The 13,472-nt window shown below is 34.5% G+C and overlaps 1 protein-coding gene across 1 annotated transcript; it reads left to right on the forward strand.

The window, feature by feature from the left end:
* Nucleotides 1–535: 535 nt before the first annotated feature.
* On the forward strand, nucleotides 536–9,691 carry LOC132058524 (uncharacterized). Its single transcript, XM_059450998.1, has 3 exons — nucleotides 536–1,636; nucleotides 8,976–9,388; nucleotides 9,462–9,691. The coding sequence occupies exons 1-2, from the start codon at nucleotides 1,214–1,216 to the stop codon at nucleotides 9,300–9,302; spliced, it is 750 nt and encodes a 249-aa protein (XP_059306981.1). The 5' UTR covers nucleotides 536–1,213; the 3' UTR covers nucleotides 9,303–9,388; nucleotides 9,462–9,691.
* Nucleotides 9,692–13,472: the final 3,781 nt, after the last annotated feature.

The following is a 13,472-nucleotide window of genomic DNA, read 5'->3' on the forward strand; positions in this document are numbered from 1 at the left end:
TAACTTCCGACGCGGAGTATAAACTTATGAAGATTACAGTAAACAGTAGACATGAACCCATAACTTTTAAAATACTATAGGTTCAAACTAAGAATCTTAAAAGGTTGTACTCCTAGAGTTTAAATTCTGGATTCGCCTCTGCCTAGCCATATATATGATTTTCCATATATATGATTTACAGAGTCTTTCTCTTCCGAACAGTGACACAAGCATTTTCCAATCTTTTTAGCTCCTAGATATCCCCGTGACAAATTTGCTTTACTAACTGCTTCAAGCCTGAGAAACATACTTTTAACTGACAATAATTAAAGACCATCAATTTGAGGGACAAAAATTAAAGACCACTCCAAAAGAAGGTCAAACCTCGTAAAAAAATGATCATTAACGTGGAAATCAATACACCTACCATTTAAACTCTACACAAAACCTAATAAAAACCTAAACACACGCTCTCTCTCACAGATCCTCATCTAAAATCGTTGCTCCACCTCTCTCACAAAAACCCTAAGATCTAAATCGCCGCTCCACCTCTCTCACAAAAACCCTAAAATCTAAATCGCCGCTCTACCTCTCTCACGAAAACCCTAAACCATGTCCAATGATACAGTATGTCATGAGTGTTTCGACACCTGGAGAACAACAGAATGTTTAGGGTGTGATATAAAAGATTACTTTCATGAAAAAGAGTTGAAGATGTTGGCAAATATAGGATATACAAGAGATGATATAATAGGAAAGATTAAAAAAAATTCAAAGATGCAAAGGAAGTTGAAAAGATGCATCGGTGGGTAAAAAATAAAACTGAAGTGTTGGAACGTTTGGAGAGACTTGAAAGGGCTGAAGAGCAGAGATGACTTAGAAAATGAATGAAAAAATCATCTACTCTGATTATTGCTGATATACCAGATGAAAATGACACTTTGGTAGATGAAAATGGTGACCCTGCTATTGACACTTTGGCAGATGAAAATGGGGACTCTGTTGACACTTTGGTAGATGAAAATGGTGACCCTCCTGATGTTGAAACTTTGGTGTCTTGGCTAAACACCCTTAATATAAGGAGGGGTAAGGCACCAATGGCGGATTTGGGGTCTAGGCTAAACAGGAGGAGGAGGGGTAATCGTCCAATGGTGGTAGGGGAGGTACTCATGTTGAAGATTTAGTTGATGTGGCCCATGATCAAAGGCGTAGAACTAGGAAAGGCAAGACACCAATGGTGGAGAGCGGAGGTACTGATGTTGAAGACTTGGTTGGTGTGACACAAGCTCAAGGGCGTAGAACTAGGAAAGACAAGACACCAATGGTGGAGAGCAGAGGTACTAATGTTGAAGACTTAGTTGGTCTGGCACAAGTTCAAAAGCCTAGAACTAGGAAACGCAAGACACCAATGGTGGAGAGCGGAGGTAATGATGTTGAAGACTTAGTTGGTATGGCACAAGCTCTAAAGCGTAGAACTTGGAAAGGCAAGCAACCAATGGTGGAGAGCAGAGGTACTGATGTTGAAGACGTAGTTGGTATGGCACAAGTTCAAGGGACTAGAATTAGGAAACGCAAGAAACCATTGGTGGAGAGCATGGAGAGTGGAGGTACTAATGTTGATGTTGAAGACTTAGTTGGTGTGGCACAAGTTCAAGGGCGTAGTGATAGAAATCAGGCATACGCAGCGGAAGTAAATAGCCAGGATCGAACTTGCATGTAATATAGACAACACATAATCAAGATATTAATCAAACATAAAATTGATACTTATCTCTTGAAGCGTGACCGCAACCAAAGAATCGAATCTTCAACCACGAGCACACACCATCCGGTCGATCGTCATCCTTCACTTCCACGGTCTTCTCTTGTATCCCGAATAATACCGGAATTTATGAAATTCGTGTGGGCGAATTTCTATGGAAAAAGAGTAGAAACTTGTAAAACCCTTAGCCTCCTTATGGAATAAGACCCCTGTTTTTATAACTACAGGTTTAGGGTTTTTCCCTTTTTCCAAAACCTATTGGGTCTTTATTTTCCACCAAGAAATAATATTCCATTTAATTCTTTATTATTCGGGCACGGGGACCACAGAATTTAATTAACGAGGCTTCCTATTATGGAATTAATTCAAGAAATACGAATCAATCCTACCATAACAAATTACGAATTATTCCACTAAAAAATCGTAATCGCACTCTCTCGGTTCAATTTCGAAATCATACATTAAAACTTATTTAACTCCCCATGTTAAGATTACAGATACCAATCAATTAAATTAAATTACTGACAATTTAATTCATTGACTAATTGAATCCTTTATATTCGCTAACTTACATCATGTGACGGATACAAAATCACACGGGGGTTTTCACATGAGACTTATAAGCATTCATAAAGGGTATCATCAATCTCAAAGTCGAGACACGGATTCTATCAACTAATTATTATTTCACAAATGTAATTTGCCATTATCCAATTTACCAGGGAATATATAGACCCGCAATTGAGTCGTACCTTTTAATAAATCAAAATAATGAACAAATCACACTGATCATAATAATTATGTCAAGATTAAGAGTATAAGTACATTTAATGAACTAGAGAATTTGTTTTATATATTAAGTACAAAAACACTTATCTCTACTTGGTCCGTTCAATACATACAAAATGTACTAGCACGAGAAGACGGAACTACACCGTTCCCATAATGAAGATACATTATATTAATCTTGTGCTACAATCATACCGATGGCTTTGTCCAATTTCCATCTTCGATTGTGAACATAAATTTTATACTTATAAGAACCGACGATTTAATCTTCCGTGTATAAGCTAAACTCTATACACTAAATCATCTACTATATAATAAAGGACACACATACTAGTACATGATCTATTTAATTCTTTATTAAACAATGAATAAATAATTGTTCTATAATAAATACTATATCCAAACACATGGTTAATAGTATATATATCCCAACAATCTCCCACTTAGACTTTTAACCATGCATTTACAACTTTCACATGTATTCCTTTTGCACGACTACCAAAAGTCTTAGAGACTAAGTTCTTTGCAAAAATTAACTTACCAAGTTGTTTTCTAATGCAACTTCGTCTAGTAGTGCTTCGTAAATAGACCGGACCGGTTCTGTATTACGATCTTTAGGGATCCTATCATGAAACTCTCCAAAAAAAATGTATTTCTTTTCAGGAATCCTATCATGCAATTCTCCCAAGAGTATATACCGAACCGATCTTAGTTATTATTCTCCCATTACGACTAAGTACTACTACCATTATAGTCATACTAACATATTCTTGAGTCTTAATATTATCTTCATTGCCTTTCGGTATTGAAATATTAACGACTTCATATAGTGTTATTTGCTCAACATCACTCCCACTACTTACAGGTAGTGAATTTCCTTACGCCTATTAACGTTACTCCCACTACTTAAATGTAATGGAACGTCAGCCCTGACATGTCGGTTAGATGTTCTTGAACTTTTGAATATTTTAGATGACTCATTTGCTATTTCTTTGCTCAGTTCCTATAAAACTAGTTTACTTCTAGGAACTTGGTTTATTAAAAAGTCTTTTTCTAAAAATCTGGCATTTGTATTAACAATTACCTTATTTTCTTTTAGGACAGTAAATAAACCTCCTTTCGTTCCCTTTGGATATCTAATAAACATGCATACATCCGTTCTTGATTTCCACTTATCTGTTTTCCCTTTGAGCGCATGTGCTAGACAACCTCATATCCGAACATATTGCAGATTTGGCTTACATCCATTCCATTGTTCTATGGGTATCAAAGGTACTAACTTAGAGGGAATTAAATTAAGAATGTAACTAGCAGTTTCTAAGACATATCCCAAAACGAAAAAGAAAATATAAATAAGTCAATCATTAATCTTACCACGCAAAAAGAGTCATATTTCTTTTCTCTTCCACACCAATCTATTGTAAAATACTTGATGTAGACAATTGAAAATTCAATCCCTTTATCTAATAAGTAACTAATGAACTCTACAAAGAGGAACTCGCCAGTACGATCAAATCGCAGTTGACTTAATACATTTTCCGACGCTTTTCATTTTCGCCTTAAATACCTTGAAATTTTCAAAGCATTCGGACCTATAGAGCATCAAATAGATATATTCATATCATGAGTAATCTTCTTTGAATGTCACAAAATACTCAAAATCACCTCTTGCCTTGAAGTTCATTATACCACATAAATCAGAATGGATTGGCTTAACTTATCATTAACTTTATTTCCTTTTAAGAGAAAAGGTCTCTTAGTCATTTTTCCTTCTAAATAGGACTCACAAGTTGGTAGTTCCTCTACTTTCAATGAACCTCAAAAGTTCATCATTTGACCAACTTCAAAATTCTATTCAGATTAAATGACCTAGACACAAGCGTCACAGATAAGTTCATTCAATTCACGAAAAAAAAGAAAAAAAAATTGTTCTCTGAGGAGACAGATTAACATTATTCAGTTCAGAAGAGTTATTAATTTAAAGGGTCAAGCATGAATGTACCACACGAGATAAAATGTTTATCAAACTCAATAACACAAGAGTTACAAGAAAAATAAACTAACTATCCATCTCTTGTTTGGTTAGAAACGAAAATAAATTCTTTAGAAACCGAAAATAATTTCTTTCTAACGAAGTTACATATAATGCATCCTTTAAATTAATGTCTTATTTCTATCGAAGAAATTCGACTAGTAGTAAGTGGGCTAGATAAAATCTATTGAGAATTTGAGATATAATCATTAAATAGATCATTAGTTATCGAATGAATAATAAAATTCAAACCACACATCACACATATAACCATGTACCGAACAGTTAGATTCGATAGGGAAACTTAACAATTCATGCAAAATATATGAGTCATGCCGTATATATCACCCCATAAAGAAAGAACCAACTCGGATGGAGAGTAAACGCTAATTTATATTAGGTAAATATCCCATTTAATTTTCCCTAGTTCCATTGAACCAATGTGTAACTCGGTTGGAGAGTCAAGACAAGTTATCAATTAACTAGGGACTAGAACACGAATCAACCATAATGAATCTATCCGATGGGGAGGAAGACCTATGTCAACACATAAACTCATTATATCACTGCTATATATGATGGAGACCATAGAGAATGAACCCTAACACCATTTAAAATAAAAAAAAATTAGTTAACAAAATTTTTCCAGAAAACAGAAAATTATCCAAAAACCCATCTAAACGACCCCAAATGGCCAAAAAATCCCCTAGGTCACAGCGTAGCTATGAGTATTTCTCAGTGGGTCGTTTCCGATGAATCTACCAAATTTCAAGTCAATCGAAGTTCGTCAAAAATCAGAATTCCGAAACCATGACTAATTCGAATATTTTTTTTTCTTTTTTCGCCAAAATAGAATTTAAGAACATATACATTTGTTCAGTAGTTCTTACCACATATGATCATTAGCATACTAATATACATGAATCAAGAACAACGAACAAATTTTAAAATATGTTTACATAATTTTCGTGTTGCTTTCTCGAAATTAGCATGTTTATGTAATCATTGAATATAAAATTCAAAACACACCACATAGATATCCATGCATCTTGAACAACAAATTTCAATATATGAGAACAATTCATGCAACATATACATGTGATGCAAGATATTCACTCCATAAATTTAAAACCAGAGCTAACTCAAACGAAGAGTATGCTGCTAATTTAAGCCAAGTGAATATCATTATCATAATCTCTAGTTCCATTGACCCAACATGTAACTCAGATGGAGAGTTAATACAAGTTATCAATAACTAGTGATTATACCTAGTGACAACCCATAATAAATCCATCCGATGGGGAGGAAGACCTAATGTCAACACATAAATTTATTATTTCACTAGTATTTAGACATGAAAAACATAAGGAAAATCTCTATCACCATTAGATCATAACCGAGTTATTTTTCCTTAAAATAATTTTCAAGAAATAGAAAAAATTTTTAAAACACCATTTAAACAATCCCAAATCATAACAAGAATATTGTTTAATGGGTCATTTCCGATGAATCTATTAAATTTCGGGTTAATTGAGTTCGCAAAATAATTCATCTCCAAAGCTATAACCAAAATCAGATTCAAAACAATTTAAGCATCTTTAAGAATTAAACAATATGACCTACATTCTTATCATATATCAATTCATATTAAATAATCATGTGTATTCATGTTCTAGATTTAACATAAATAAAACTGACATAAAGAGTAGTTTTTCATACTAGTTTTAATCGGAAAGAACAACATAAAACCCATCTAAACAGCCTCAAAGATTATTTCTTCAAATGGCGTTTACCAATGAACACACCAAATTTCGTGTCAATAAGAGTTCATGAAATTCTTGATCTCCACAACTAACCAAATCCATCAAAATAACCGTTTTAGGCATAACTGAGAATTAAATAATCTGATTTAGGTTTCTATTCTCCTTTTATAATTATCCATGAGCACAAGGCATACATTGTGTCCCTTCTTCTGGGTAAGACACAACACCTACTTACAACAAATTTTCCTCTCGATTAATACACATGAGAATCCAAGATATTATATTTCTCCCTTTCGGGTGAAAACCTCGATATCTCTTCTCATTAATTAATTAAGTGTTACTAGTAACTAAAAGTAAATTTTATTTTCTGGGACAATTTATACATGATACATTGAAAATATTCTAATGACTCAAATAAATAATCTACTTTCATAGATCCTATTTATTAATCATAATTCTCAATTCATGTATTGATATAATTTCACATATATAAAGCTTTAAGAATTTTCAATGATTCCAAATAAATAAACTGCTTCAGTGATAATTATTTATTAATCACAAAATTCTTAATTGATACACTATCATATATATGAGACGGAAAAAGAACAATGTGCCCATATACTTTAACACAAACAGAGAGCAATGAAAACGGAGCCAATCAGAATTTTTCAATCAAACTATAGCACATATTGTTACTTTAGTCAAATTAAACAAAGTTAACGCCATTGACATCACAATCGGAAACCAAGGATCTTATTCCTTATACACAGCCGCCGTTTTCAATATGCATTCATCTGTAGTACGTAAATTACTTTTATACAAATCAAGTTCATATAATACTAATTTATACTACCTTTTTTTTATTTTATTTTTTATTTTTTATGAATGCTCATGCTAGACATATTTGTAGGCAAAATCTAATACAAGTTGGGCAAGAAACTACTGCCGTAAGACTTGTGAACAAAGATTTCTACTTTGAAAAAGAAACTTAACCTCTGCAAAAGACCTAGCCGCCAGTTAATAAATCTGCTATTTTTCAACAAAGCAACTTTATAATTTGTGAAATAGCAAAGAGTCACCTGGCTGAGCAAAAAGCCAATGACCACTGCCATTGATCCTTAACACAATTAAAATTAACATCGTCCTGATTTCATTCGTCGCACCAAATATCATCATATTCTCTCATGTTTAAGATTTAACAAAACATGAAAAACAATATCAAGACGAAAATCATATTTTAATCATGTTATCAGGTTATCTATTTAGATGCAAGCAGGCTCTTGATGCCAATTGATAGAAATCAGGCATACGCGTGAAGTAAATAGCTAGGATCGAAACTGCATGTAATATAGAACAACACATAATCAAGATATTAATCAAACATAAAATTGATACTTATCTCTTGAAAAGCGTGACCGCTTAAAAATATCAAGAATCGAATCTTCAACCGAGCACACACACCATCAAATAAATCGATCGTCATCCTTCACTTCCGAAAGATCTTCTGTTGTGTATCCCGAATAATACCGAGAATTTATGAAATTCGTGTGGCACACACCATCCGCGATCGTCATTTCTATGGAAAAAGTAGTAGAAACTTGTAAAAAATACCTCCTTTATGGAATAAGACCCCGTCATTTTATAACTACGGGTTTAGGGTTTTTCCCTTTTTCCAAAACCTATTGGGTCTTTATTTTCCAAAAGAAATAATATTCCATTTAATTCTTTATTATTCGGGCACAGCAGGGACCACAGAATTTAATTAACGAGGCTTCCTATTATGGAATTAATTCAAGAAATCTGAATCAATCCTACCATAACAAATTACGAATTATTCCACTAAAAAATCGTAACTGCACTCCTCAGTTCAATTTCGAAATCATACATTAAAACTTATTTAACTCCCCATGTTAAGATTACAGATACCAATCAATTAAATTAAATTACTGACAATTTAATTCATTGACTAATTGAATCATTTATATTCGCTTAACTTATGTCATGTGACGGATACAAAATCCACACACGGTTTTCACGTGAGACTTATAAGCATTCATAAAGGGGTATCATCAATCTCAAAGTCGAGACACGGATTCTATCAACTAATTATTATTTCACAAATGTAATTTGCCATTATCCAATTTACGGGAATACGTAGACCGCAATTGGGTCGTACCTTTTAATAAATCAAAATAATGAACAAATCACATTGATCATAATAATTATATCAAGATTAAGAGTATAAGTACATTTAATGAACTAGAGAATTTGTTTTATATATTCAGTACAAAAACACTTATCTCTACTTGGTCCGTTCAATACATACAAAATGTACTAGCACGAAAGACGGAACTACACCGTTCCCATAATGAAGATACATTATATTAATCTTGTGCTACAATCATACCGATGGCTTTGTCCAATTTCCATCTTCGATTGTGAACATAAATTTTATACTTATAAGAACAGAGACGATTTAATCTTCCGTGTATAAGCTAAACTACTATACACTAAATCATCTACTATATAAGTAAAGGACACACATACTAGTACATGATCTATTTAATTCTTTATTAAACAATGAATAAATAATTGTTCTATAATAAATACTATATCCAAACACATGGTTAATAGTATATATATCCCAACACGTAGAACTAGGAAAAGCAAGACACCAATGATGGATGGTGGAGGTATGGTGTCAGAATCACCTCCTTCTTTGCACCATGAGTTATATGCGAACTCACAAGAATCAGATGATGAGATTAATGTTGGCTATGAAAATGCAGACCTACAAAACAAATCAGCTTTTCTGGTCTTAAATGAGGAAAATGCGAACTTACAAGTATCAACTGAATCAGATCATGTGCATGAGGATGTACAAGCGAACAACGAGAATGCGAATCAGGTCTTACTGGTTGTTGAAGAACCAGTACAAGAGAGCAATGGGAATCAGCTGCACCTTCCACAAAAGTAGGTCCTTCTTATTCAAGACAGAGGCTTCCCAGGTGTCGTAAAGGGTGTACGTGCGATAATGAAACCTGCAAATGCTCTGACTATCCGGTAAGTTGCTATTTTTTTGAGTTATATTTGCTTAAAATTTTGGTTATTAATAATTACATTTTGTGAATCACAGATTAATCCAGATACGCAACGCCAGTTGGCTGCTTCACATTCCGATGAAGTGTAATGATTTCTGAGGCTGATTTTTGCTTCGTCTCCATGGTGGCTATTGATATATTAATTCCCTACTTGCTTTGATATGTTCCGTTCCCTTGGATCTTTTCTATGAACAATCTTTAAGACTTCTGTTTGTTATGATGCTGGCAGACTTCTGTTTGTTGGGTCAGCTCCCAAATATACAAATATCTTCTTCTTTTCGTCCTTTTATCACATTGCTTTCTATTTTTGTTATTTGATTTGAATTCGTTTGTTTGATTATTATGAACATGTCAGCAAAAGCATGGGGGGAAATATTTTGAAGATTTTTTTTGTGTGTGTGTTCCTTTTTTGTGCGATTAATTGGAGAAAAATTTGATGAAAACTATTCTTTCAACTCGGAGATTTGGGGAAGAGCATATTTTTTTTTTCTTTCTAATTTGCTTATTATTTTTCTATATGGTAATAAAACAGAAAAAAAAAATATATTCATCCTCAAAATATGGTTGTTTACAAATTGTACCCACTAATCTACACTAGTAGGGACATCGTGGAAAGTTTACACAAAGTAAGAAGGATCCTTTAATATTGCAATAGCAATATATTTCTTTAGTTTCGATGAAAATAATAATATGGAAAGCAAGTTTTGATTTTCACTTAGTAAAGGGTTGACGATCATAAGGTTGGGTGCTCATGGTATAGTTTGTTTATAGAGAGAGATTTATGTTGAAGTGCCTGCAGAGACACTGTTTCTATCCTTTTGATTGTTCAAATTTAAGTAAAGATGGAGTGTTTTCCGAATGCTTAAGGAAAATAGATAAAGTTGTTAAGACCAATTTATTTTGCTGATGTAATATATTCAGTTGTCTAAAATAGAAACTCTCTGGGGGAAAGAGCTTACCACCGTGGCATTTCATGAATGCATTAACTGTCGCATCATTTCCTGGTGGAATAGTGAGCATAGTCAATCCTGATTTTCTTTTGCCATTACTCAAATTTAGAATCAGGGCACATCTTCCCGATAGCATATTATCCAAGGATCTTACATATGCCACAAGTCCCTAGCCACAGTGGCGGCGGATGTAGCATGATAGGTGGGGGTTCAATTGAACTCCTAACTTTCGACGCATAAACTTCAGAAGATTACAATAAACAATAGATATGAACCCATAACTTTTAAAAATCTTATGGTTGTCAAACTAAGAATGTTAAAGGTTGTCACCAAGTTTAAATTCTGGAGCCTAGCCATATATATGATTTACATAGTCTTTCTCTTCCGAATAGTGATACCAGCATTTTCCAATCTTTTTAGCTCCTAGATATCCCCGTGACAAATTTGCTTTACTAACTGCTTCCAGCCTGAGAAACATACATTTAACTGACTTAAAAAAACAACCTACTTTTAACCTAATCTTCATGGTGAATTCATGTTGTCGGAAGAGAATGTTTTGACTATTGCTAATTCTAATCAAATGATGTGAAGAAACTACGGTGTGTCAGAAACGAAGTCCAATCAAAAGGTGTTCAGTTTCTTCCGGTTTTCATGTCCCAAGTGTTACTCGCTGGTAGAAGGATCCGGATAAGTTAAAATTAGTGCTTCTTTGTTTCACATAAAGTATACTCAGAAAAAATATAGCTGGGTGTTAGAGCATAAGGATACAATTCTTTTCCTTTTGATGCAATTTAATTTTTTTCCCTTGTTAATGTTGTTGTGGTTCCCCATTTGTCGTGGTAGTTGTTGGGCGTGTCTGTGGGAGGTTCAAGGTCTTCGTCTCGTTTCCAGCATAACATCACTTTGTAGATATGATAGCCTAAATTTGTATCCATCAAATTGCAGCAAACATAATGTTCCTGAACAGTTTTTGGATTCTCTCACACTCCATGAGCAATCACACCCTCTTTCTTAGGAAAACAGAAAATAATAAATAAAGAGGAATGCAAGAAAGAGCCTCCTCCCTGAAGCATGCCTCTATATTTTTGGGAGCCAGTCTCTATACTTTTGACAGCTTTTGCAATCCCAAATGGGAAAGAAGCTTTTCTTTCTACTTCATCCCACTCTTGGTGATAACTGTGCTCCTTCTTCACCTTCATTTCCTGGTTCTCCCCTTTCAATCATTCTTAATAGCTCTGAATACCTTAGATGTGCTTCCTGGTTCCCACCCTGTAAGGGCCAGGTCACTCTACCTTGAAATTAGATAGAAATTAGTACAAGATCTCATAAAGCTTGCAGGGCTTGAAACTAATTAATCGATGATTTAAGATCCAGTTGATCATCCAAATTGATGTAATCTGGTCAGATGAATAAGCTGATACCTGCTAGAATAATAGGGTGATTCCCCGTATACACAAAAAATTTACCTGGTCTTTTACGAAGTCAGGATTTTCTAGAAAGATCATGGTTTCGTCGAATTTGATTTTATCTCATTATTGTGGGACTGTTATTCATATAGCTAATGTATGCGGAATGTTTGCAGTGACTATTTTTGTGTCATCTCCTTTTATTTTTAGGTTTGGTTTCTGACTTCTATTGATTGGAGTAGAAAGTTTTGGGATTTGGCCGTGATACTTCGCTTGCTAATAATAAGCTCATCTTTATCAAGGGCTGTTATATTTTTGAAGGTTTCATTATCCCAACTGGTGCATATCTTTTCTGTTTGTTTTCTTGTAGAGATCTTGTGTGCTTTTCTATGGCAAATTCCAAGGGGCTATGTACCATGAGAAATATGATTTGCAATGGGAAGAGCTCTCTTTACTGCCTCCTAAAAGTCCATTTCCTAGTATGGCCCCATCTTATGTCGATTATGTCCCCAGTGCTACTGTCAGCCAAAAGGGCATCCCGAAACCCAGAGATGGAAATCCACATCATCAACGTACTTCCTCTGAAAGTTGTCTTATGGAGGAGCAACCGTCTTGGTTGGATGATCTTCTCAATGAGCCAGAAACTCCTGTGCGTAGAGGCAGCCATCGGCTTTCATCTAGTGACTCATTTGCGTATTTTGATGTCAGATTAATTTGACAAGTTATCAACTTCCGAATGTTCTGGGGACCACCAGGGGATCCTCTTGCTCATTGCAAGTTTGCTCTAGAGTACGTTAGTTGAAGAAGTTTTTGACATATTTTATGCTGGTGCTGTTGCAAAACAGGTCAAAGTGAAACAAAGACACTTTATGCAAAATCTTTAGAAGCATGGACTTCTAAAGATGTTTGGCTGGGGAATTTTCATGCTAATTGGAGTCATTGCAGCTAGATACTCGAGGCAATATGATCCAATCTGGTTTTACTCTCAGACAACCATTCAATCACTAGGCTTCATCCTCGGATTCGCTAGTGTTGTCGGTGGGCTTGTTTTCAATGGTCGTCTTCAGTAATTGAATGGTAAACCCTGAAAAATGTACCGAAATTTACAAAACCAAAATTTTCTTCAATTGCCGATTACCCAACCCGAACTCTAGAAATACCGAATCGAATACCGGACGCCCACTCCAAGAAGAGAGCTGGAAATTGGAATTGAGTTCACCGCTATTTACTCTTTTTTTTTTTTTTTTCCAAGCACGTCACAGTGCAAATGCTCCCAATTAACAGTGCAAATGCTCCTAATTAATCTCCTTGGCACTATTGAGAATGTCATTCATACCAATGTAAGAGAACCAACAATAATCAGCTCACAATCACCGAGCTTTCTAGTGACCAATTAATTTCACTTTTTGAAAGCATTTCAGATTTTGCATTTTGTATCTGTACAATCGAAGATTTAAGATGCTGTATGGAGACTTAGAAAAATCTAAGAACCATCATTAACAAAAGAGAGTATTCTAGGGTGGCCAAAATTTGTATGGAAATGCTTTGGCATGGCTCTTTGAAAGCATATAATGTAGCCAATTCTGCAGCAAACGGGTGAATTTGGTTAAGGACTGCAATCTTGTCTGAAACTTTTACGCTCATGAACTATAATCCTCCTCGCCAAGTTCCAGATAGATTTAAAATGCAT

The sequence above is a fragment of the Lycium ferocissimum genome, chromosome 5 (genome assembly GCF_029784015.1).
Source record: "Lycium ferocissimum isolate CSIRO_LF1 chromosome 5, AGI_CSIRO_Lferr_CH_V1, whole genome shotgun sequence".
NCBI lineage: Eukaryota > Viridiplantae > Streptophyta > Magnoliopsida > Solanales > Solanaceae > Lycium > Lycium ferocissimum.